We start from the raw sequence: 26,106 nt of genomic DNA on the forward strand, positions 1-26,106 counted from the left end.
TGGGATTAGTGCCCTTACAAAAGAGACCCCCGAGAGCTCCCTCGCCCCTTTCGCCATATGAGGACACAGTGAGAAGACCAGGTGGCGGGCCCTCACCAGACCCCAAATCTGCCCGCGCCTTGATCACGGATGTCCAGCCTCCAGAACTGTGAGAGATGAACGTGTGTCGTGAAAGCTGCCCAGTCTGTGGGATTCTGTTGTCGCAGCTCCAAGGGACTCAGACACACTCTCTTGACTTAATAGGGTTGGATGTCCCTGTTTGAACCTCACTGACGTGAGATTACAGTGTAGTGTGTGTCTGTGGTCTGGCTTCTTTTGGTGGCTGTGTTGCTGAGATTCAACCACGTCTGGAGCAGAAATTTGTTCCTTTCTATTGCTATATAGTATTCCATTATATGAATATACCACACTGTTTTTAATCCATTTTGCTTTGATGGATATTTGAGTTGTTTCCAATTTTGGATAATAACGCCAGTTGGAAAGGACTGTGTTGAACGTCTTGTTTGTGTGCGTGCACACGTTTTCTGGCTCTGGGAGGAATATCGATGGCTCCCCCCGTGTGCGTTCACTCAGTGCAGTGCATGACTCCCAGTGGCTTCCCAAAGGCGGTACCCTCGTTTGTGCTTCTCCCAGCAGGACGGGGCGATGGCCAAGGCTTGGTGTTCGTCCTTAACTGTAGACGTTCTGGCTGGTGTTCAGTGGGATCTGACTGTGGAGTCGTTTTTCTGTGAGGTTATTTCCTGTGTGAGAGAGAAAATGGGAGGGAGTGCACACCAAAAGCACGCTCCTCGGTGCTGGGGTGACGAGCTGATGGTTGTGATTCCCACGCGGCCACTGCCCCGAGCAAGCAGTGTATCCTTGGCTCCCGAAAGCCGGCTTGCCAGGTGGCCTCTGTCTCTCCGCCCCGCAGCTCGCTCTGCCTGGCCTTGCACTTCACTCAGTGGGATGGGCTGTTTTCCTGCTCTGCGTGCCTTCCCCCGGCAGCTGCATTTCATCCGGTGGTGGCGTGCAGCAGTAACGGGTCCCGCTATTGCTGACAAGTGTCCTGGTGCACCGACGTCACTTGCTGATGAACATTTGGATTTCCGGTTCTGGTTGGAGTCAAGTTCGTTTTTTCCTTACGTAGCAGCACTGTTGGTTATGCAGATTTCTCTCCCTTTGTTACTTGATTTGGTTTGGTGCCTTTGTCAAAAGTCAAGTGAGCTGCAGGCTGGATCTGTTTCTAGACTCCATTCTGTTCACTGGTCTGTTTGTCCGTATGTCTCTTGATTAATGGCAGCTTTAGAGTAATCTTGAAATCAGGTCGTATGCATTTCCCTCTCCTTTTTAAAGGTTCGTTCAAGGTCTTTGCATTCCCTGTACATTTTAGAATCAGCTTCTCAGCTTTTACAGGAAAGCATACTGGGTTTGGCAAGGGGGCCCTTGAACGCATGGGTCGCTCTGGGGAGAATCGACGTCACACGTTGTCTGTAGCTCCGTTCAGGGGGCTGGTCTCTCTTCTCTCAGCAGTGGTCTGTTTGCTGTACCCGGGCCTCCCTGTTCCATCACATTTATCCCTGGTACCAGATATTCTGTGCTATTGTGAGTAGTCTGTTTTTACTCCACTTTTCAGTTGTTTGACTCGTATAACGATCTCACACCTGTACCCTAGATTCACATATTAGCTCTGCGTGCTTGCTGTGCCGTCTGTCAGGACGGCAGCCTCGCCCCGGCTTTCCCGTCACCGCGCCTTCTCTCCACACTGCCGGGTCGGCCAGTCCAGCACTGCGCAGCGGTGGTGGAAGTGGACACCTTATGTTCCCCGTCTTAGTGGAGTCGTGGTCCTTCTTTCACAATTAAGTAGACTTGAGCCGGCGGGCTTTCAGGGGAGCCCTTACAGGTTGAAGAGCTTGTCCCCGTTTGCTGAGAGGTGTTCGTGAAGGAGTGCTGAGTGTGGTCAGCTGCTTCTCGTGTGCCCACTGAGGCCATCGTCAGGCTGTGCTGCTTTATTGAGCTACCGTGCTGACACGCCGACTGCGCGTCATGCGCTAAAATAACCTTGCACCCAGGTACCTCCCACTGGCTCATGAGGCACTGTCCTTTTTCTGTGTGGCCAGTCTAGATTTGCCAGTACTGGGTTAGGGACTCTGCGTGTATCCTCCTGAGGGACACTGGTCTGTATGTCCTCTTCTTGTGGAAAGTCTCTGTCATGTTTTGGTATCGGCAGTACATCAGCCTCCTAAAGTAAGTTGGGACATGTTCCCTTCTCTGTTTCCTGCCAGTTTGTGTGGTATTGGCGTTATTTCTTTCTTAAATGTGCGATGGAATTTATGGGTGAAGCCGTGTAGGCCTGGAATTTTCCTTGTGCTAAGAATTTTTATTAAGAACTCAATTTTGGGGTCGGCCCGGTGGTGCAGCGGTTAAGTGCACACGTTCCGCTTCGGCGGCCTGGGGTTCGTGGATTCAGATCCCAGGTGTGGACATGGCACCACTTGGCAAGCCATGCTGTGGCAGGCGTCCCACATATAAAGTGGAGGAAGATGGGCACAGATGTTATCTCAGAGCCAGTCTTCCTCAGCAAAAAGAGGAGGATTGGCAGCAGATGTTAGCTCAGGGCTAATCTTCCTCAAAAAAAAAAAACACTCAATTTTTAAAAATAGGAGCCTCCTTAGATTTTCTACTTCTTCTTGTGTCTTTTTTAAAGTTATGTTTGCCAAGGAATTTCATCTAAGTTGTCAGAATAATTGGCATAAAGTTGTTGATGACAGCCCCTTGTTGTCTTGATGTCTGTAGGATTTATGGTGACTGTCCCCTCCTTTATCCTGATACTGGTAATCTGTGTTTTCTCTTCCTCTGATCGGTCCAGCTAAGGGCTCGTTGATGTTACAGGTATTTTTCCCTCAGAATCAGCATTGGGTCGTGGACTTCTCTCTGTTGTCTCTCTGCTTTCTTCTTCATTAACTCTCTTCTTACTCTTTACACTTCCTTCCTTCTCTTTATTCTGTGTTTAGTTTGAGGTCCTTGTCCAGCTTCTTATGATGGGAGCTTAGATCATTGATTAAAAATATAGAAGAATGGACAGTGTGATTAACAAGCCTGATCTACTGTGCCCATTTAGAGAAAACATTCTTGTTAAGTATACATGGAACATTTTAAAAATGGACTCTGCACCAGGACACAAAGCAAATGCCAGTAATTTTCAAAGGTAGGTTAGAGGTGATCTGTATTTGACCTCAATGCGATTAAGGAAGAAATCAGTAAGAAAAGGATAATTAAAATAATTACATTTAGAAACTTCAAAAATGCACATGGATCAAAGATGAAATCATGTTAGAAATTAGAAAATATTTTGAATTGAATGGTAGTAAGAATATGGCCCACCAGAACTTGGGGAATGTGGCTGGAGTGATGCTTGGAGGGAAGTTTACAGCCATGGTGCTTGCTTTAAAAAAGCACGGGGTTATCTGGACCCTCCCACTGAAAATAAACATGCCTGTTAAATATCGCACAGAGGTCCTCAGAAGTGGTGGGATCTGACCACCTGTGAGTGTCCGACCGAGGCAAGAGGAGGGACAAGCAGGAGCCAGAGGCCATGCGCCCCAGAGCTCTGAGCGCCTCGCCAAGGGCTTGGCCGTCCAGGCGCACTGGGTTCCGGTCCCGTGCCACCCTTGGTGACAAGATAGGTCAGGGCCACATACTGGTCTAAGGCAGGGGTCGAAAGGGACAGCCTTTCCATAGGAATCCAGACCCCAGAGCTGTCCCCGCAGGGGGAGTCCATACCCAGAAAGGAGGGCTGGCTGGCTGCTGGCCAGAGAGGGGCTGGGGGAGAGTCCTGGCCCTGACGAGACCTGAGCGGGGGCCAGCCCCTAGGACTTGTTCTTGGGCCTCAAGCTGCAAACTTGGATCAGGGTGGTTCTGGACTGGTGCTGCTCCGGCGCCTGGCAGAAGTTAGCACAAACAGCCCTCTCTGGAAGAAACTGTCGTTATTCTCATCCTCAAATAAACCCAAGAATAGCTGTTCACAAACACCGAGTTGAAAATAACCAAGCACAGAAGACAGCAAGGCCCCACGAGCCAGAGCACGGGAATAACAGCAGAAACGGAGCCGTGAGCCATCGGCGTGCCCAGCGGCAGACTCCACAGCAGTCGTGATCACTGTTTACAGAGCAAAAGGAGCTCAAAACACCGTGGAACAGGAAACCACGGAGTCACCTGACAGACTTGAAGAACTAGATTCCGGAGGAAAAGACTAGAACCCTCTAGACTGAGGAGAGAATGTCTCTTCAATAAACAGAGTTGGGGCAGCTTGTCGTATGTGGGGGGCGTTGACCTCACACCATAGACAAAGTTAATTCAGGATGGTTCATAGACCAGAATGTGAAGACCAAAATTGTAACGCTTCTGGGAGAAAACAGGAGAATATCTTTCTGATCAGAGGGTAGGCAAAGGCTTCTTACGCCACAAAGAGCTCCAACCATAAAAGAAAAAAGAACAAAAATTGGATTTCATCAAAATTAGAAATTTCTCCTCATAATGTATTATTAACAAAGTGAAATAGCCAGCTGGACACAGCGCCTATGTCTGAGAAAGGACTCAGACCCAGGATTCTACAGTGCAGTTTTCTTAGTGGACAGAAGAATTGGGCCCTTTACAGAAGAAGACAGCCCAGTGGGCGGTGGAAAGGTGCCCAGCATCATTAGTCATCAGAGAATTGCAAAGCGATACAGTGCGATAGCACCACGCACCCACTGGATGGCTGACATTCAAGTCAGGCCCCAGACCAGCGGGTGGGGACAGCAGCAGCTGGTGGAAAGCACAAGATGGTAAGACCACTGGAAAACTTGGCAGTTTCTTTTAAAACTTAAACATTTGCTTACTCTGTGACCTGGCAGTGCCACCACTCCTCGCAGACGTATCCAAGGGATAAATGTGTACGTCCAGAGGAGGCCTCAACAAGAACGCCTCAGCAACTTCACTCGAGACCAGAAGCAGCCTCAATGCCCAGCAACAGGAGAATCGATGGAAAGTTCTGGAGTGTCTGTGTCCGGAATGGGAACAGTTGAAAAAGGATGAACTGCTAATACGACAGTATCGATGAATCTAAGAAACACTGTGCTGAGCAAAGGAAGCTGGATGTAAGAGACCAAATCGGTCCATAGGGATGGAGTTGGAATCGTGGTCAGCTGGCGTGGTGGGCGGGGCCTGGAAAGGGGCGAGAGGGAGCTGTGGTGGGAGTGCCCTCTGTCTCACGGGCTGGAGGGTACGCGGGTCATACAGGTGTCACAGTTTGTCAAGCTGTACACTTAGGGTTGTATGATTTTCTGTTTGTAAACTAACTAAGAAAGTCCTCGGAGATAAAAGTGCATCCATGAGACAAGCATAGGATGCCATAAAAAACCGAACAAAAGAGCTTTTGGGAATTAAATGTTTGGTGACAGAAATAAAACACCCAAAGACTAGGAAATAAGAGTGGAGAAAATCACACTGAAAGTACCATAAAAAGATGGAAAATAAAAGGGAAAAAATATGAAAACTTAAAGAGCAACCCTGGTGGCCCAGCAATCTGAATAATGGGATCCAGGAGATCAGAGGGAGTGGAGAAACCAAGGAATTCCAAAACAGTTCCAGGAGCTGAAGAGATTTCCAGAATGGAAAGCCCCATAGAGGAGACGGAAATGATCATTGTGAAATTAAAAGCAACAGAGGCAACAAGAAGATTCCAAGTACTACAGGAAGAGAGTGGGGTTAGGGCCCTCAGAACCATCCAGAATGGCAGCGGGTGCCACAGCAGCACAACCCGCGAGTCCACGGAGCAGTGCCTTCGAGATTCCGCTGGAAAATCACATCCACCCTAGAATTCCGTGCCCAGCCAAGCAGGCAGGAGGTGTGAACAGGAATCTGGATGTTTCCCAAGCACGTAGGATCTCAGGTTTCCCCCAAAACCTTTCTTAGGTTGCTGCTGGAGGAAGCACTCCTTAAAACAGAGGGAAACCAAGAAAGAAGACCCGGGACCCTCGAGGAAGGGCTGGGCTTTCCAGGGCTTTGACGGGGGATGCAGAGTAAGAGCTGCACAGTGGGCTCCTTTTCAGAGCAAGGTTCTGATAAGGAGAAGGTTCCAGAAGAGACTTACTCAAGAAAATGACACTGATCAACAGCCTAATATGTTGGGCTGTTTTGAGAGGAGATTCGTACGACTAGGGGAGAGTTGACCACATGTCACTGATGCATGTGTAGAAAATTGCACCCCAGGAAACCTGAAGCTGAGCCAGAGTCCTCACCTGTCGGTGGAATCTGCAGTGAGAGGGTGAGGGTGGAGCACTGCTCTAGCCAGTGTTAGTGCAAGGACACCGAGAGGGTGGCAGGCGCTCACTGTGTGCGGGCGGGGTGCGGGTGCTGGTCATGGGGGACAGAGCCCCACAGTCCGCCTGGGAATTCAGGAAACCGGCGCGGGAGGACCGGCGGCGGCGCCGCGTGCAGGTTCAGTCCTGACAGACACACGGGCGCTGTCTGTCTGTCTGCGGGGGCTGGGCGCTGTCTGTCTGTCTGCGGGGGGTGGGCGCTGTCTGTCTGTCTGCTGGGGGCTAGGGGTGGGCGCTGGCTTCCTAACAAACCTGGTAGACAGTTTGATTCTAACTCATGTGGTCTATCTCTGATTAAAAATATTAGCAAACTTATAAATCAATGTCATTGTGTCTGGGTATAAACAACCCCATAGAAAAGAGGGTGAAAGAGCTGGGCGGGCAGCGTGAGCAGAGGAAGCCCCGGTGGCCTGGACGGGTTTTCTTGCGCCGCCACGCGCAGCCTCACCGGTGCTCACAGAGCTGAGCCCCCGAGCTTCCGTCTCGGCCGCTGCGACTGCCCGGCCCTGGACCTGCTCCCGGGTGTCCGTCTGCACAGCCCGTCGGGAAGGCGGTGGCAAAGCCTGGGCCGAGGTGGGCCCTGGCCTGCGGAGCGCCCGCGCACACCGGGGCCGCGTCCTCGGGGCGGGGGTCCAGGCCTCAGGTCTCCTTAGGCTGGGTCGCAGGTCCACGAGGGTGCAGCGTCTCTGTGCCTTAAGTGTCCGGTGACACCTCCCTGCCCCTTGGGGTCTCCCTCCCCAGAGACAAGCTGCCCTGCCTCTCTGCTGCCAGGTCCCCTCCCGAGACTGCACGTGTGCACACACGTGTGAAAAAAGAAGGCCGTGCCCGCTGCCCCGCCGCCTGCCTGCTTTCCCCTGGCATCCCCAGGGCTCCTGCCTGGGCACGGGTTGCTGCCGTTGTCACAGCTGCACAAGGTGGGGGGACGCACGTGCCCGGCCACGTCAGCAGTGCCCTGTGGAAGGGCAGCAAGGTGTCCTGTCCACGCTGGTGGTCCAGGGGTGAGTCGCTAAACCCACCCAGCATGGCCGGCCCTGAAGCCCCTCACCAGCCTCCAGCCGGGGCGCCCGGGGGACGAGGTGGCGCTGCGCAGGGCCTGTGTCAGCCTGGCACAGTCTCCCTCGTGCTGGCAGGAGGGCCCTAGCCTGGGCCAGCAGAAGCCAGAGGGGCCCTGCGGGCGGAGGGCGTGAGGGCACAGGGGAGCTGGGCGGGCAGGGGGTGTTGCTGCAGGGCGCCAGGTGCCCTGCCCTCTCAGCAAAGGCGGGGAGCCCTCCTAGGCTCGAGCTGGGGTTCCCACCTCTGCCATGGCCACACAATGGCCGTGTGCCTCACGTCGCGGCTGCAGCAGCTTTGCAGAGGGGACCCCAATGTCAGACTCTGGCCACCCCAGCACTGACCGGCCTCCCTTCACAGCCCCAGAGGAGGGACAGGCATCTGTCTGGCCCCTCTCGGCCCTGTGTGGCCACCCTAGCTGGCTTAGCCCCAGCACCCACTAAAGCCGCCCTGCCCTGGGCCTTGGCTGGCCCCACGGTGGCCTCGGTGGAGCGTGGACACTTGTCTCCTTTCACAGCTCGCGCTCCCCAATCGCGCCTCACGTGATCCCCTCGGCCGGGCCTGGCCAACCCCTCGGGGATGTGTGCTCTCTTCCTGTGCCCTGCCCCCGTGTCTACACATCTCTAGGTGGGTGTTTCCCGGGAGACCCCTTGGCCACCCACAGGGAAGAGGGCGAGGGGCAGACAAACTCGTGGCGGGGAAAGAACGGGGCTCAAGTCCTGCCAGGCCCCCGGGTCTGAGCCCAGCCCTTCACAATGCCTCACACCCATGACCTGTGTCAGTATCACGAAACACAGCAGCTTATCCCATTTTGAAAACAGGAGACCCCAGGCGCAGCCACTCAAAGTCACTGGTAAGGCCCCAGAGCCCAAGTTGCCTGTTCAGGAGCTGGTGCATGCCGCCTGCCCAGGGCGTGGCCTCCCGAGCCCCTCCCATCAGAGGGGACCCCGACTGCTGGAACCCTGGACTGGGGTGCACTGGCCATGCATTACCCCACTTGCAGCTTAAAAAGGAAGTTCTGCTACCCTAGGCTGTTGTCCAGGGTGTGCCAGTGGGAGCCTTCCAGGCTGAGAACCTGCCTTGTTTGCTGGATCAGCCTCAGGACCTTTGCATCCCACCCAGGACATTTGCCCCCATGGGCTTAGGGCTGAGCCTGCTTCCCATGACCTGGACGGGTGGCTTCCCCAGCAGTCAGACGTCAGCTCAGAAGATGGGGCAGGGCAAGGGGGGGCTGTGGTCTGGAACCCACCAACCCAAAGGACCCCAGCCAAGGAGGAGAGCACATGGAGTGTCAGCTGCTGTGCTCCCCTCGGGCAGCTAACAGACTCGCTGCGTCCTTGGTGGGCTGTAGGGGGATGGAGGGATGGATGATGGATGGATGGTGGATGGAGGGGAACAGGGTTCTGGGTGGGCCGTGGTTGGAGCCCCTGTCCCAGTCTGGCTGCGAGGCTGGGTCAGAGGCCCAGCCCGCTGCTTCCCTCTCATGCCCAGGGCCTCGAGAGCAACAGCAGGAAGCCCACCACCAATGCCGGAAACTTCCCAGCGTCCAGACCCCCATCAGCCAGTGGAGCTGGGCCAACCCCCTTCCCCCAGCCCCAATCACTGAGTCATGGAAATATCCTCGAGACACCCCCAAGGCCCCGGGTATGGTCGGGAGGAAGCACCACGGGGGGTGACCCCGGCCCTGAGCCCCTCCAGCGTGTCAGAGACAGCAGAACCGCACCCGGGGCCGCGGCCCTCTGCAGACCCAGAGCAAGAAAGAGAAAACACCTCATCCATCAGGAAAATAGTATGTGGTGTTAAAAATAGAGCATTAACGATTTTAAACTATTTACATGACTAACTGTGATGGGTCCCAAGAAGCGATGCAGCCAGGTAAACACGTGTGGGGCCACGCGGGCGCCTGACAGGTCCGAACGTGGAATAGCCCTCCCGCGCCCAGGGCTGGGGCGGCTGTGACCCAGGAGGGGACGGCTGGAGGCCGCTACAGAGAGGGCACGATCGGGGGTCTGAGGTCCCTGAGCCGACAGCTGCCAGACACTCCGTGTGGGTGGGGGACTGGCCCAGCCCTGCTGTAGTTTGGGGACGTGCATTTTGCCAGGACATGTCTGTATGTCTGTCGTCAGTTGGGTGGCCACATCCCCCAGAAGGGGACAGCAGTTGGCATCCCAGAGTCTCAGAAACTGCTCCCCAATCCCCCGGCCAGCTGCAGCCAAGCTGCTGCCACAAGAAACCACCCAGAAGCTGCCTGACACCTGGCACGTGGCCCGCCCACCCGCCTGAGGTCCAGAGTGGCTCGTTAAGGCCAAAGGAGGGTCTGCTCTGGGCACCAGTGACCAGCGAGGCGAGGAGGGCCGGAACCTTCCACCAGCCGCACCAGGGCACAGGGACCAGCCGCGCCCACCATGTGGCTAGGAGGCCACGAATCACGGAGCCTAGATGGCCATGCAGAGGCGGGGCCCCTCGTGCCCCTGGCTATTGCCCACCGAAGGGGCGGCCCACTCGGCCACGTTGGGTTGTCCAGTCGCAGGGGGTGTCCAGCCAGCTCACGGCGGGGCCCCCTTCCTCCTCTGCTCCAGCTCGGGCAGCCGCTCCTCCCGGCTCTGTGCGTGCCGGGCGCCCGCCCTGTGGGCCGCCTCGGTGGCTGTGATGTCGATCTGTGCGTAGCGGGAGGTGCCGGCCCCTGAAAACAGTGTGAGGTGAGCCGGCCCCGCTGGCCCCAGCCTCCCACGACCCCACGTGGCCTGCACCTCCCACAGGGCCTCGGCCTGGACGGGGTGACGGGGGCTGGGGGCTTCACCCACACCATGCACCCAGTGAGGACCTGAGCAGGGAAGTCCCTGAGTGGGGACACAGGTGGGCCACAGTGTAGGGGACATGGCTCAGCAGGAGAAAGGAGCGGGGTGGGCTGGGAGCAAGAGCCCGCCAGCCGAGGGCTGAGATGCTGGGCGTAGGGGTTAAGGCCCCTTGGGGCTGCCGGGCTGCAGGCCCAGCACTTGCTTTGGGCCCGAGTGGGGACTCACCTCGGACGCCCGTGCTGGCCTCCTGGAGCTCCAGGCCCATGTAGTGCAGCTGCTTTTTGGAGGAGGGGCTGGCAGGGATGTTCACGTAGGTGGGCGCCTCGCTGCGTGGGCTCTCGGGCCCCAGGGCTCCTGTGGGGAGGGGGCTGTGGGTCCCCAGGTTGTGGCCGAGGGCTGAGCTGACCCCCAAGACTGTTCAGCAAAGAGCTCCCCACCCACACCACCCCGCACATCCCCCACCCTCCACCTCTCCAGGGCGGAGGGGGCCTCCCGACTCTCCGATTTCCCTGGAGACCTTTGCCCACCCTGAGACCCCACCCACATCCCTCCCTGACCCAGGCACCCACCTGTCCCCCCTTCACCACCGAGCTTCTGGAAAGGGTGTGCCCCTCCCGTGCACTCTGCCTGCTGCAAGGGGCTGACCACCGCTGTGCTGCCCCCGGGGAGGCCCCCATGGCCCGCTGGAGTCAAGCGACCACACTCTTCTACCTTCAGCCCCCTGCTGCCCACCCTCCACACTCGACCCTCATCCGCTGGACCGTCCCTCCCGGCCACTTTCTCCTTGGCTCCCCAGCACCCTGCCCCTCCCAGGCAGGACGCCCCTCCCTGTCCACGCCCCAGCCCTCCCTCTATATCCTCCTGGGTCACCCCGGCCGCTCCAGGCTTCAGGGACCCTCTCCAGACCGGTGAGTCCCCACGGGATCCCTCCCCTGAGCACAGGCCCACACTTCCATCCACAGTGACGCCTCCTCCAGGATGGCCCCAGGCACTTCAAGGCCCCTCCCCCATCCAAGAAACTGGTCCCCTGCCTGTCCCATGTCCCAGCAGCTGATGGAGTGGGACTCAGTGCTGGAACAAGAAGGTCCTGGCAAACCAGGACACATTGGCCACCCTGCTGGAGACCCGCTGCCCTCCAGGGAGCATGGGAAGCACGAGCTTCCAGGCCGGCGCTTCAGGCCCTCGGTTGCCTGGGTTGCCTCACTCCGCCGGCCAGCTCGCAGTGTCCTGTGCCCTTGTCAAACAAGGACACATTGAGTGTTTTTGGTCCCCAGAAAATCTCCGCTCTGAGGCAAGCATTTCCATACATGCGCTGCCTCTGCAGCACACGGGATCCATCACAGGAAGAGATGCCCTCCCCCGCGGCCTGGCAGCCTGGCCAGGAGTGCCTTGAGGGAGTGCCTTGGCGGGTGGTGCAGGGCTAGGGCCCTCTGCCTGTCAGGCGGCGAGGCAGAGCCTGCCGCTCTGTGTCCACACGGGCTCCAACCACCTGTCTGTACTCCCAACAAACAGCATGGGAGCCTCCCCAGCCAGGCCAGGTGGGCCCTGGCACACAGAGGGGCAGATGCAGACCCTCTCCCGCGTCACCCACCATGATAGGCAGAGGCGCCCGGGGAGGCTAGGGGAAATGAGGGCAGGCTGCCTGGAGAAGGGGGCATGAGCCGAGAGGAGTGGAGACAAGCAGGGATGGAGGTGAAGCAGGCAGGGGCAAAGGCCTGGCTGGAGCTGGGAGACCCGTCAGGGGCCTGAGACGGGGTCCCAGGAGAGTCTGGGAAGGAGGCCCAGCCTCCGCACAGGGGCCTCTCAAAGCCAAAAGGGCAGCTGGGTCTCACCCGAGGTCACGTGGCCAAGCTCCCCACCACTCAGCAGCTAGTGTTAGGGGTGCCACCCATATGTCCCACGGTGGAAGCAGGACGGGGTGGAGGGTTCTGGACAGCCTGGCACCACCAGACTCTCACCGGCAGCCGAAGAAGGCTGCTCCCTCCCTCTCGCCTCAGCCTCTAAGCAGGTTCGTGGGCTGCAGGGGTGCTACACCCAACACCTGCCCCAAACTGCACCTCCCGGAGGAGGGCCCCTCAGCCCCGCCCCCTCACCCCTCCCATCTCCCTCCCACTCCCTCCTTCCTCTGCTCCGGCTTCCTGTCAGCATCCCACGGTTGCCTCCTTGGCCACACGGCCCGTCCTTCCTACCGCAGCTCTGGCCTCACCCAGGCGCCACCTTCCCCCAGCCCCTGGCCTCAGGGGAAAGGATCCACGTCCCCCAGCAAATCCTGATGCCTGTTCTTCCCCCGCCCGTCCCCAGGGGACACACGCCCTGTCTCTGTAAAAGACACGTGAAGGGCACGGGCGGCTCCAGCGAAAGGCATCCAGAACCGCCTGGGAGGGCCACCCACAGCCTCGTGTTGTCAGGGGATGGTCCTCAAGGCCCCACCCCGACCGGGGAGCCCCAAGGCCAGCTGGTGTGGAGCCTTCCTGTGGTCTGTCTGACCTGCTAGCCCGCGGCCCTCCCCGCTCCTGCTTCTGCAGGTCCCCTCTGGGTGGGCCTGGGCCTGCTCCGCCTGCCTGCTCTGGCCCCACACACGCACCTCTGAAGAAGAGATGGAGGCACCCAAGCGCTTCAGGGCCCAGCCCCCAGCCGGAGGCTCCAGCGACAAAATGAGGCACAGAGCTGACCCCTGACCGCCAGCCACCCCTCTGCACCAGCCCAAACCCCCACCGACCTTCAGCCTTTCCCGACTTCCCAGGCCTTCCCCCTAGTCAGAGCCAGCGTCTCCCCATCGCTCCCTGCCTGGACCTCCCCCCACCACGGTCACCATCACCCGTGACCATCAATCGGTCCCCTGGACCGTCACTCACCTCTGTTCTCTGTCGCCTGAAGGACACGGCACCCTCCTAAAGGCTGGGGTTCCAGGCCAGCCCCGACCATGTCTGCTCTGTCCACACACACCACCCAGCTAGGCTGGCCACACTCAGCCACCCTGTCCTCAGCTCCCTGCCTGGCCCTGCCCCACTCTGGCCAGGGCTTGCCCCAGATGCACACGGCCACCCTGCTGTCCACTGCCACCCACTATCCATTGTCACCCCATCCACTGTCATCCCTCTGCCCACTGTCACCCCTCTGTCCACTGTCACCCACTGTCCACTGTCACCCCTCTGTCCACTGTCACCTACTGTCCACTGTCACTCCTCTGTCCACTGTTACCCACTGTCCACTGTCACCCTTCTGTCCACTGTCACCCACTGTTCACTGTCACCCACTGTCCACTGTCACGTCTCTGTCCACTGTCACCCACTGTCCACTGTCACTCCTCTGTCCACTGTTACCCACTGTCCACTGTCACATCTCTGTCCACTGTCACCCACTGTTCACTGTCACCCACTGTCCACTGTCACATCTCTGTCCACTGTCACCCACTGTCCACTGTCACTCCTCTGTCCACTGTTACCCACTGTCCACTGTCACCCCTCTGTCCACTGTCACCTACTGTCCACTGTCACTCCTCTGTCCACTGTTACCCACTGTCCACTGTCACATCTCTGTCCACTGTCACCCACTGTTCACTGTCACCCACTGTCCACTGTCACATCTCTGTCCACTGTCACCCACTGTCCACTGTCACTCCTCTGTCCACTGTTACCCACTGTCCACTGTCACCCCTCTGTCCACTGTCACCTACTGTCCACTGTCACATCTCTGTCCACTGTCACCCACTGTCCACTGTCACGTCTCTGTCCACTGTCACCCACTGTCCACTGTCACCCCTCTGTCCACTGTCACCTACTGTCCACTGTCACTCCTCTGTCCACTGTTACCCACTGTCCACTGTCACGACTCTGTCTACTGTCACCCACTGTTCACTGTCACCCACTGTCCACTGTCACATCTCTGTCCACTGTTACCCACTGTACACTGTCACATCTCTGTCCACTGTCACCCACTGTTCACTGTCACCCACTGTCCACTGTCACATCTCTGTCCACTGTCACCCACTGTCCACTGTCACTCCTCTGTCCACTGTTACCCACTGTACACTGTCACATCTCTGTCCACTGTCACCCACTGTTCACTGTCACCCACTGTCCACTGTCACATCTCTGTCCACTGTTACCCACTGTCCACTGTCACCCCTCTGTCCACTGTCACCTACTGTCCACTGTCACTCCTCTGTCCACTGTTACCCACTGTCCACTGTCACGTCTCTGTCCACTGTCACCCACTGTCCACTGTCACCCCTCTGTCCACTGTCACATCTCTGTCCACTGTCACCCACTGTTCACTGTCACCCACTGTCCACTGTCACATCTCTGTCCACTGTCACCCACTGTCCACTGTCACTCCTCTGTCCACTGTTACCCACTGTACACTGTCACATCTCTGTCCACTGTTACCCACTGTCCACTGTCACCCACTGTCCACTGTCACGTCTCTGTCCACTGTCACCTACTGTCCACTGTCACTCCTCTGTCCACTGTTACCCACTGTCCACTGTCACGTCTCTGTCCACTGTCACCCACTGTCCACTGTCACCCCTCTGTCCACTGTCACCTACTGTCCACTGTCACTCCTCTGTCCACTGTTACCCACTGTCCACTGTCACGACTCTGTCTACTGTCACCCACTGTTCACTGTCACCCACTGTCCACTGTCACATCTCTGTCCACTGTCACCCACTGTCCACTGTCACCCCTCTGTCCACTGTCACCTACTGTCCACTGTCACTCCTCTGTCCACTGTTACCCACTGTCCACTGTCACGACTCTGTCTACTGTCACCCACTGTTCACTGTCACCCACTGTCCACTGTCACCCCTCTGTCCACTGTCACCTACTGTCCACTGTCACTCCTCTGTCCACTGTTACCCACTGTCCACTGTCACATCTCTGTCCACTGTCACCCACTGTTCACTGTCACCCACTGTCCACTGTCACATCTCTGTCCACTGTCACCCACTGTCCACTGTCACTCCTCTGTCCACTGTTACCCACTGTCCACTGTCACCCCTCTGTCCACTGTCACCCACTGTCCACTGTCACCCCTCTGTCCACTGTCACATCTCTGTCCACTGTCACCCACTGTTCACTGTCACCCACTGTCCACTGTCACATCTCTGTCCACTGTCACCCACTGTCCACTGTCACCCCTCTGTCCACTGTCACCTACTGTCCACTGTCACTCCTCTGTCCACTGTTACCCACTGTACACTGTCACATCTCTGTCCACTGTTACCCACTGTCCACTGTCACCCACTGTCCACTGTCACGTCTCTGTCCACTGTCACCTGCTGTCCACCATCACCTCTCTGTTCACTGTCACCCACTGTCCACTGTCACCCCTCTGTCCACTGTCACCTGCTGTCCACCATCACCTCTCTGTTCACTGTTGCCCACTGTCCACTGTCACCTACTGTCTACTGTCACCCATTGTCCACTCTCGCTCCTTGGTTCTCGGTCGCTGCACTGTCCACTGTCACCTTGCTTCCCTATCTGGCGTAGACTTTCCGACTGGGCTGTAAGTGCGGCCACCTCGTCCCAGGGCTGTATGGGAGCTGGTCCCCAAGCCAAGGCCTACCTGAATGCGTCATCGGGAGCCCAGGGGGGGAGGCAGCTGCTCCCTAGACCAAAGAGAACCGGTGTCAGTCTGTCCATCTGCTCCTGCTCATCCTGCCCCCATCCCAAGAACCAGATGTTAACCCTGAGGGTGACACAGGTCACTGGGGGCCATGCCACCTACAGGGGAGACCAGCCTGGGGCCCTATTCTTCATCTCTAGGGGCCCCTCACCATGTCCTCCAGGACTCCAGCCGGCCGGTCAGCCTGATGTCCACGTGACCCCGTCTTGGGAGAGGGGTTGGCAACTCAGGACCCCAGGCCAAACCCGCCCTACCTGTTCTTGTAAACATGTCTCATTGGCTCACCGCGCCCCTGTCCAGCTCATGCTGCCAGCCACACAGCAGGGTTTGCAGCCGATGCACAAGGGCCCTGGGCCCCGCCCGCCGTTGTAGGCAGCACCTGCAAGGCAGCCCACCCGGGACCCGGGAGAGGAGCCCCCAGATGCGCAACGTGTCTTCGCAGTGCCTGACTAGAGGTGCGGAGACTCGAGGGAAGAAGGGGCCCTGGGGCAGGCCAGCTGGCAGGTCGGGAGGGACGGTGGCCCACGGCTGGCATGTTCATTGCTACTGGGCTGCGGTCTCCCAAAGCCCTCAGGGAACTGGCCACAACAGGGCCAGGGCAGGTGACATCCCACGAAAAGGCCTGGCATCCCCAGTGCTTCCAGGAGCACGGCCAGCGGTGGGGTCTCGCAGGGAGCCGGGTCTAGAACGGGGGTGCAGAAGCCCAACCCCCTCTCCGGGAGGGCAGAGGTGGGTGCCACAGACTCAGGACGCTGCACCCCGACCCTGGGCCTGGGCCAGGCTGGAGGGACGCCACTGGGCTCGTCTAACCTGCCACCTGCATAAAGAAGTCCCCGTGCAGCCTTGGGGGCTTGGGCAGGGCATGTCTGACCGCTAACACCTGGGACAAGAGGCCAGCTGCTCTCGGAAGCCCTTCACACACACAGGCCTCTGGACCAGAGTTCTCGCCCGGCTCCTGACACAGGCCTCTGACACAGGAGGTCGGCCACTGCCCTCAGGAGCCCCCATCACTAACGGCTCAGAGCCCACCAGAGATGGCACCTGCACAGGGGGCCAGCCCTACAGACACCATCAAAGCCAAATGCTGGGTGTGGTTGGGATGCAACAAGATGCCACGGAGAATGAGCAGACACGGACCCACCTTGTCCCCTCCCTGGGGGCCAGGACCCAGGCGGGGCAGGCGGGCTTCGAGTGGCCCCAGGGAGGCAAGGAGGACTTGTGGCGGGTGTCTGTCCCTCTCCCCATTGTCCCCAGCCCTGACACTCGGCAGGAAACCCCAGGGCACCTGAGAAGCCCCCCACACTGCCCACCCCACCCCAGGGAGGAGGAGCGGAGCTGGTGGCCCTGGGTGCCGGAGCAGCCGGTGGGCCGGAGCCTTGAACGGCTCCCAAGCAGAAGCAAGAGGCCCACCGTGGGGGCCCGTTGGGAAGAGAACGGATGTAGGTGAATGCCTCCAGCAAAGCCCCCAGGAAAGGCTGTCCTGGCACCCCGCCAAGCCCCACCAGACAGAAGGCCCCTGGGGCCACCACCTCAACCCCGGGGCCACGGGGCCACCAGGGATGGGGAGAGATGGAGGCACACTCGCTCTGGGGGCCTGGCCCTCCTCCTGAGCAGCCCAATGGCACAAGATGCCATGGCCCCCAACAGTTCCCAGAGGGTTACAGTGGTCAGCAGCCCCCCACACAAAGGGCCCCTCCCTCCTCTGGCCAGGACTTCGTGCAGACCGCCCAGGCCCCGCCTCCCCAAGTCCTCGGCCGAGCCTCCTCCCACCACCAGACCCAGGCCACCTGGCGCCCACCTTGCCCAAGACCCCACCTGGTGAGCCATAGTCCACCTTTCCTGCCTCACCCACCGGGTGGCCCTTCCCTGGAGTCCCAGCCATCAATCTCAGTCAAGGAGACCCTAGTCCACTGCCAGGACCCCCACACGGGAGGGGCAAGCAGAATGCCCGGCTCCAGCCCTCCCTGGCTTCCCAGCAGGGGCCAGACCCTCAGCTGCTGGGCCTCAGTCTGTTCTGGTCTGAGGGACCCCAGCCATCTCGGGGCAGGAGACCCGTGGGAGCAAGGCGGGGTTGAGCCCAGGTGACAAGGGGCTCTGGCCAGAGCAGACAGCCCAGCCCTGCAGCGCTGCTCCAGCCAGCTCACCGCACCAGCAGCTTGCAGCCTGATCTCTTTTGCAACAGGCTGGCCGGGGGCCTCGGGGGGAGGTGAAAATGGTGTGTGTGACGACGACTCCCCTTCCCAGGCCTCCTGCCAGAGCTGGCATGCACCATCTCACCACCTCTCAGGGTACCCAGGGAGGTGGGGACTAGCATCCCCACCTAGGAAGAGGAAACTGAGGCTCAGACAGGTGTGGTGACTTGGCTGGGGCCACCCAGCCTGACTTTCTCAATGCTGCATTCAGTGTGGTGGGAGACTCCCAGCTCCCCTGGCAGAGTCGGCCCCCACTGGGTGGTAAGCAAGGGTGAAGATGGGTGTGAGAGGGCAGGGCAAGGCAGGGTCCCCCCCAGGATGTGCAGGGGGCTGAGCGGGGATCCCCAGAGCTCCACCCACACGAGAGAGACAGGGAGGGGGTGCACCAGCTCAGAGCCAAGACCCTCACTGACCCAGAAAGCGAGTGTCCACCCTCACTGGACATAGGCACCACCTGCCTGAGCCCAAGGGACCACCAAGGACCTCATTGTGGTCTCCAGTGAACACAAACAAGCCGCCTGTGTGCATACACATCACACACACGCTCGTGCACACACGACACATACATGTGCATGCAACTCACATGTGCACGCATATGCACACACACACCACAGATGCACACTTCACACCCCACATACAAATGCACATACATGCAATGCATCGCACACATGCACATGTATGCACACCATGCTTGCAGATGTTTGCATGTGCACACCATGCACACCCCACACATATGTACAAATACATGCACCCAACACACACATGCACACACACACACAAGGGCCCTGGGGATTTCTGAAGCCGCCTCTCCTTTTCACTCCTTGAGCGCATTCAGGCTGAAGGCAGACTGCGCAGCCGGGCAGCACGCTGCTCTCCTGACCCGCAGGCCAACGGGTGCCGGATCCTGGATTTCTGAGACATTCAAAGGCCCTCCTGGGAGGGCAGGGTGGGAGGCAGAGAGGGCTGGCCAAATGGAAAAAGACAAGACTCTAAGAAAAGAACATTTTATTTCCAGTCTAAGAATGTATTACAAACAGTGTCAGATTTTAAAAATGCAAAAGAGCAGCACACGTCTCCAGCCAACAGCGAAGGTTCAGAGCGAGGGATTTACAGGAAGGCTGTCTGCCCCGGACGGGGCTGATTCCAGACCGCGGGGACGAAGCCCACAGAGTCCACGACCGGAGGGACCAGGCCACGCCTCTCGCGGGAGCATCTGACATCGCAGAACGGACAGAACCAGGCCACGCGCTGCACTCCATGCAGGTGAGCAGACAGACCACAGAGGACGCCGGAGAGGCACGAGGCCAGGTGACCCAGGGGTGGCATCGGGGGCCCTCTACATGCAGAGGGACGAGCCCTAGGAGCCAGGCAGCCTCTGTCCTCGCCACCAGCCTCCCAGCTCCCAGCCAGGAGCGCCGGGGGGAGCGCGGGGCCCCAGCACGTTTGCAGCTGGACCTCCCAGCAAGCTGACCCTGCCGAGCGGGCCCAGCAGAAGGAGCCCACCGCCCTGCTCTCTGCTCCGCGGGCTGCAGCCCAGCCCTGCCCACCCCTCGCAGGGAGCCTTCAGGTTCAGGGAAAGGCTGGTGTGCGGTGAGCAGTGGGGGTCTCGAGTCCCAGACCCCACAAGTCCCTGGGCTTCCTGAGCCTCAGTTTCCTCCCCTGTAGGAGGAGCCACCTGCAGGTGCCGCTTTGGGAGGAGGCGAGGGGCAAATAGGTGAAGCTCGTCACACACACACACACACGGGACGCCAGGGGGTGAGTCTTGGGCTCGCGTTCACGGGACTCAGGTGTCTGAGGAGCCGTGGGGGGGACTGAATCTTTAGCGGGCGGTGTGATTGTGCCCCACGGAGGGGAGCAGGACTAAGAAGTAAGGCTGCTCACCAGGGAGGCGGTGGAGCAGGGCGCAGAGGAGGCGTCCAGGCCTGAGCACCTCAGGGGCACGGCATGAGCCAGAGGGACGCGGGCCCGCCTGCGCCCCCAGCACCTGAGCCTCGGGACCCTGCTGCCCCCGGCCTGCCCCGCGCACAGCCTCCCACTTTCCAGAACGCACTTTCAGCTGCATCCAAGCCGGACGGACCTCCCCCAGTGGCGTGGGCCCTCTGTAGGCGGCTGCAGCGCCCTCCCCACCAAGCCGCGCATCGTGGCTTTGCCAACGCATGCAGGGCAGCCCTCTGCGAGGGGCCAGAACCCCCACCTCCCCTCCGTGCGGAGGGGCCGCGGCCAGCCCTAGCGGGGGCCTGGGAAATGCTCTCAGGGTGGGGGGTTTACCTTGAGGCCTCCACAGACGGGACACACGGAAAAGAAGGCAGCCGGAGGCCCGGCGGGGGACACGCCCGCTTCCCAGGGCTCGCTGGGGGCCGGGCTGGGCAGTGCGGCCTCACCACCCGGGGCCTCTGTCGCCTGTCCCCGCCGTCTCGCGCCCAGCCAGCCAGAGGGACAGCCCGCAGACGTCTGGCTGCCCAAGTCCCCAGCTGCAGCGTCACCAGGGCGGCCCTGCGTGGCCGGGGGCTGGTCCCGGGGGCCATGGCGCAGGCTGCGCGGCGTGTCATAGTGGGGCCGTGGCACGCCGGGCACCTGGTACTCAGCTGCACCCGGCGGGCAGGCGCACAGGCTGGGCTCAGGTGCCCCGGGCATTGGTGGCAGGCTGAGCAGCGAGCCAAAGTCGTCGCCAGCGCGCCACACGTCCAGGCTGCTGCCGGCGCAGGATGAGAAGCTGCCTGAGTAGGAGGAGTGGCTGCCCGTGGCGATGCCGCTGTCCGAGGAGCTCTGGCGGCCGACCTCCTGCAGCTGCCGTGGCCGCAGTGGCTTGGGGGGCGGCCTCGAGGCGCCCAGCGCCGCCTCCCCAGGGGCCTGGGCAGCCGCCATCCCAGGCCCCTCTTGTGATGTGCCGGCCGAGGACGAGGACTGCTCAGGCCATGCCGTGAGCCGGCTGCCGGCGCTGACATCCGAGTGGCTGGCCTCTGACGACGAGCTGGACAGGCTGCGGTCGTCCCCTGAGATGGAGAGCAGGAGCTGAGGCTGCTGTGGGGGCTCTGGGACGCTCATGGGGGCTGGGGAGGGCTGGGTTAGAAGTGACATCTGGTACCCACCCGGTGCCCCCCACCCATCAGGGTTCGGGATTCTAGTCTCTAGTCCCACTCTCCCCAGACCTCACCTGAGGCTGGAACACAAACCTAGCGCCACCCACCCCAGCCCCCCTCCCCACACAACTCTCTCCTCTTCTCCGGCCCTCTTAAGAGCCCGTGCCCCTCCCCCCTGTCCCCCTTGGCCACCACTCTCTGGAAACCCAATGTGAGCCCCTCCTCCAAGAAGGCAAATGCTCAGAGACCCCCTGCTCCAAGGGGTGGGCCTGGATGGGAGGGGAGAAGGCCACCGTCCCCACTGTGCCGTGGGTGGGACTAGCAGCAATCTGAGGACAGATAAGCCCACAAGCTCCCCTGCTCTGGCCCGGGAGACCCCAGTGCAGCCCCACCCCCCACTGGCCGCCCTCACCAGAGCTGCAGCGGCCCCTCGGAGGGTGCCAGCCCCTTCTGTCCCTCTTCCCACAAACTGCAGCAAACCGCAGACCGCAGGCAGCTGAGAGGGGCCTCTGCTCTGAGCAGCCAGCACCCCTGAGCCTCTCTGGGCATCAATGGTGAAAGTGAAGCACGAGGCCATGGCCTTGCCCAGGCCACGTGGCTGTGAGTGGAGAATTCAAACCCAACCCACCGGCTGGTTCTTGGAGCCACAGCACACTTCCAGTCAGCACCCAGGCCAGAGCTTAGCGTTTGTGGTGTGGGAAGGAAACGAATGAATGAACAGGAGGGAGAGGAATGAATGAATGATCAGAAGGGAGGGGAATGAATGAATATCAGGAGAGAGAGAGAGAGGGGAATGAATGAATGAATTAGTGGACAGAGGGAGAGGAATGAAGGAAGGAATAGGAGGGAAAGGAACAAATGAATGATCAGGAGGGAGAGGAATGAATGAATGAACAGCAGGAAAAGGAGTGAATTAATGAATGAATAGCAAGGAGAGGAAGGAACAAGTGAATGAACAGGAGCTTGGAGGTGGCTGAGAGGGACCACGGAGCCGCGCCACTGCCCCTCCGCCCGCCCAGGCCATGGCCGCCGCCCGCCCTACCTGCACTGCCCGGCCGGCAGGAGTGGGAGAGGAGGCTGAGCCGCTTCTCCAGCTGCAGGGCTTCCAGGGCCTCCTGGGCCACACGCTCCTCCACGGTGGCGGGACCCCCCGGGCTTGGGTCTACGGCAGAGAAGAGAGTCAGCAGAGGAAGCGACCCCAGCCCACTCCCCGAGGACCCTCGGCCGCAGCCCACGTGCTGCCCAGGACATCACGGTGAGCCCAGCACTGCTAGGGCCACGTGCACCCTGGTCCGGCCCCAGTACCTGTGCCCCAGCCACGTACATCAAACGCAGGGCGCCCAAACCACCCGCATCCAGGTCTCCTGGTCACCAGCCTGTGTCCTGTGCCCACGGACAGCCCTCTGCCAACCCCCCCCCCAGCCACCCCACGCCTGTGGACAGCCCCAGACTATCAGCCTGTGTCTTGTACCATCAACAGCCCCCTGACCAGTAGCCTATGTCATCGTTCCTGTGGACAGCCCCACACTGACCACCAGCCTGTGTTCTGTGCCCTAAAGCTGACAGGCCCTGTGGTGGGGACCGACCTCAGTGACACCCAGGGTCAGGAGCCAGGTGCACCCTCCTGACCACTTCTCACCTGGCAGTTGGTGGGGTAGCATTCGCTGGCATCGGACAGACTCTCAGTCCAACCATTGGCCCTCCCGGAGCCCCGTGTCCACGTCTGAAACCGTGGATGCAGAGACGGGGGGCCCCAGTCGCTGTGGGGCCGGGACGGGAGTGCGCAGGCTGTGCTCAGGGCAGGGCAGACCCCGAACACTAATCTCTGGCCCCCTCCTCCCAACTCTGTCTACGTGAGGTTAGTCCTGGCTCTGGGCCTCGGGGGTCTGCGTGGGTCTGGCCCAGCAGGGGTCAGTGGGAGAGGATACCAAACGCCAAGAGTGTGACACTTCTGACCCCACGGAGGCCGCATCTCAGGGTCCTCGACCATCACAAGGATTCCACGTGACGCTGGCCAGGCACAGAGGGCAGCGCCCCCCAGCCCTGTCCATGACTCTGCCATCCACACCCCCACTGTCCACACCAACCCCCTTCTGATCCCTGCCGCCCAGGCCACGTCTGCGGCTGCAAGACAGGCGAATGCCAGCAGAGGGTGCCACCACGCCGGCCACCAGAGCCGGGCAGCCAGGCTCTGGCCACAGAGGCCGCCTCCTTCCTCCCCAGCCACGCCTGTCCCTGGGGCCTGCGTAGGGAGGGGTGGGAATGGAGGGGTCGCGGCTGGGAGAAGGGGGACCTGGACTGGGGGCCAGTCGCCCGCCTCTGTCCTTCCCCAGGTGGCCCCGCCTGCCCTCGCCCTGGCTGCAGTGCCCAGGCCAGGAGGCTGCAGGTGTGAGCTCACTGACCCCCTGCCAGGTGGCCCCAGACCCTGGTCTGCCCCCCAATCCCGACAATAGGACAAGCACTGCCTCACTGAGGCAAGGGGAGAATCAGCAATCCTGGGTACTGGCCACCTGGTGGGGCAAGGGAAGCCGGGGTGACCAGGACCACCCTTTGTCCCTCCCACAGCAGCTGGGCTCGGGCCTCCCAGGCTGTCCCTGAGGGGAGGGCAGCCCTCACCCGGTGAGAGGAGGTGCCCGGGGTAGCCTGGCCCCTCAGGGGTCCAGCACCGTCCCTGGCCTGGGGGCGCTTGACGAATGGTGCCCCAGCCACAACCAGGGAAGGCGTGGGGACAAGACGAGGCAACCTCAGTGCACCCTTGTACCCCCCAACACACTGAGACCCCACACACCAGGCAACCCCACAAGGTGGCTTCCCGCCAGAAAGCTGGATGGACAGAGCCGGTCCTGACCCCAGCCCTCAGTCCAGTAACCTCTGGCAGGGCCCCACCCAGCTCTGGAGGACGGGGCAGGCTCAGAAGGTCTCCAGGAGCCCTGCTCGGGCCCAGGCCTCTCACTGCCACTGCAGCGGGGCTGTCCCAACAGCTCTGGCCCCGTGCAGGAGGGGCCGATCCCTTGCCACCCTGCCCTCAGGCCAGTGTGGCTCCGGGTGTCTCCGCTGCGCGTGGGGTGCAGGGCAGGGGCAGAGGCAGAGGGAAGGCAGCCACTCAGCAGGGCTGACAGATCAGGGCGACCCCCCGCCAGGTCCCGCTCGCACCCACCTGGGAGAACGGGCCGCAGCCCAAAGGGGCCCTTGGTGGGGGAGATGCCGCGGACGATGCAGTCGAACAGGAAGCTGATCTGCTCTCCCTCGGCCGAGGACAGGAAGAAGACTCCAGCCCCTGCATAGGGAGGACAGGCCCGCGTCAGCCCGCCCGAGCACGAATGGAGGGACCCCTGCAAGGCGGGCTCGCGGGAAACCAGAGCAAACCCACAAGACCACCACGCCAGGAGGCAGTGTCCCCAGAGCACCTTGCATGAGTCTCTCCCGGGCCTGTGCGCACCAGCCTGCCCAGCCAGCCCGCCACGTGCAGGAAGGCGCAGGAAGAGGAGTGCAGCCCTGCCGTCCCCAGCCTCTCCCATCTGCCGCCTCTGGCCGGGACCACGACAAGGAGCCAGGACTGCCGCTGGAGGAGGCTGGTGAGGGCGTCCTGGCTGCACAGGAGAGCCCAGCTGCCCCTCCCTCATGTCCCTGCCCTCCCTTAAGGGGCAAGGGCCTGCCTAGATTGGGGTTCACATCCCAGGAGGGGGCTACGAGACCTCGGTCACGTGGGAGGCCCCCACCTGGTTTCCTTACCCGGGGCTGTCATGAGGGTTAAGTTCGGGGCTTGGTAAACAGCATGTGGCAGTGCCTGCTCCACAAATGAGGCAGCCACCGCTGCTGGGCAGGGGTCGTCTCCCCGCTTCCTGGGTCCGATTTCACTGGGAAACTGGAGCCACGGGGTCAAGGTGCGAGGCTGAGGTCATGCCCACAGGGCTCCCACCAGCTGGGCGAGGCCCCTGCAAGGGATCCAGCCCGGGCAGGGGGTGCTCGGGTGGAGGGGGCACCTGGGGCAGAGGTGACGACACCTGGAGCCCAAGGAGCCCACGGGTGCCAGAGCAGAGAGCAGGCCGGTGAGTCAGCCCGGCACCGGGCCCCAGGCCGCCGCCCTCCCGCTGGGCCCCGAGCCGCGGCCAGAGTGAATGAAATCGCTCGCCACCTGCCCGCCAGTGAATGGGGACTCGGGTCACGTGGGGCTGGCTGCTGGCGCAGCGTCACCGCACAAGAATCCCTCGGCGCTCGCCCTCTGCCCATTGCCCAAAGAAAGGCACGCTCTCCCCGGAAGGGAAGGCTCCGGGGCGCTGGGGCGGGCGGGGAGGGAGGGGAAGGCTCCGCACCGAAACCTGTGTCACAGCCACGGCCACACTCCGCCTTCACGGGATGCCAGGGCCTCGGGCCAGCCCCACACGCAGCAAGGCCCCCAGGACCTGGGGGCAGTGCCCCTGGTGTGGGAGCTCCATCTGTGCGATGCCTGCACTGCGAAAAGGCCTGCTCTGGGGATGAGAAAGCAGAGGCCCAGAGAGGGGCCAAGAAGTGGACTCGAGCAGCCACCGGGCCACCTGGCTTGTCCTGGCACCACAGAGCTTCTGACCAGGAGGAAGGAGAGGCGAGGTGTGCAGTGGGGGCCGACGCCGGCCCTGGCGCCCACGCAGGGACACCCCAGGAGGCTGGCCACTCAGAAAGGCCCGGATACATGGGCCTCCAGCTGGGGGACACGGCCAAGAACTTGTGCCCAGGACCTTGGCCAGAGGGCAGGCGAGGAGAAGGCCCTCACGCCGGCCACCGGCCCACTCGCAGTGTCCCTGTCCTGCCCCGCCCCGCCCCGCCAGGGCCCTCACGCAGGGTGGGGCCTCTAATCCTGAGCTCACGGTCAGCTGGCAGAGGCTGCAGCACAATCAGTCCCCCGACTATAAAAAACCACATTACGAAGGGAGCCGAGCCGGCGGCATTCCACCGGGACAGCCGCCCAGCACCACGCTCCCTGAAGACACGGCCGCCCCACCCGGCCAACAGCAGGGGCTCCCTGGGGAGATGCTCGTCCCCA

The 26,106-nt window shown here is 60.8% G+C and overlaps 1 protein-coding gene across 6 annotated transcripts in view; it reads right to left on the reverse strand.

The window, feature by feature from the left end:
- Positions 1–9,163: 9,163 nt before the first annotated feature.
- The window catches only part of DOK7 (docking protein 7), a 37,391-nt gene continuing 20,448 nt past the window's right edge, over positions 9,164–26,106 (reverse strand). For 2 of the 6 annotated variants that reach the window (XM_044767910.2, XM_070506333.1), the window contains exons 4-9: positions 24,244–24,363; positions 22,129–22,248; positions 20,275–20,999; positions 15,755–15,797; positions 10,412–10,540; positions 9,191–10,071 (exon numbers count right to left, since the gene is read on the reverse strand). In XM_044767910.2, coding sequence (XP_044623845.1) covers positions 9,935–10,071; positions 10,412–10,540; positions 15,755–15,797; positions 20,275–20,999; positions 22,129–22,248; positions 24,244–24,363 — 1,274 coding nt within the window. In that variant the 3' untranslated portion in view covers positions 9,191–9,934. Of the gene's footprint in view, positions 10,072–10,411; positions 10,541–15,754; positions 15,798–18,809; positions 18,970–18,994; positions 21,000–22,128; positions 22,249–24,243; positions 24,364–26,106 lie in introns of those variants that run through there. The other 4 variants (XM_044767909.2, XM_044767908.2, XM_070506335.1 and 1 more) reach the window with 4 other exon arrangements.

Source organism: Equus asinus, chromosome 3 (assembly GCF_041296235.1).
Source record: "Equus asinus isolate D_3611 breed Donkey chromosome 3, EquAss-T2T_v2, whole genome shotgun sequence".
NCBI lineage: Eukaryota > Metazoa > Chordata > Mammalia > Perissodactyla > Equidae > Equus > Equus asinus.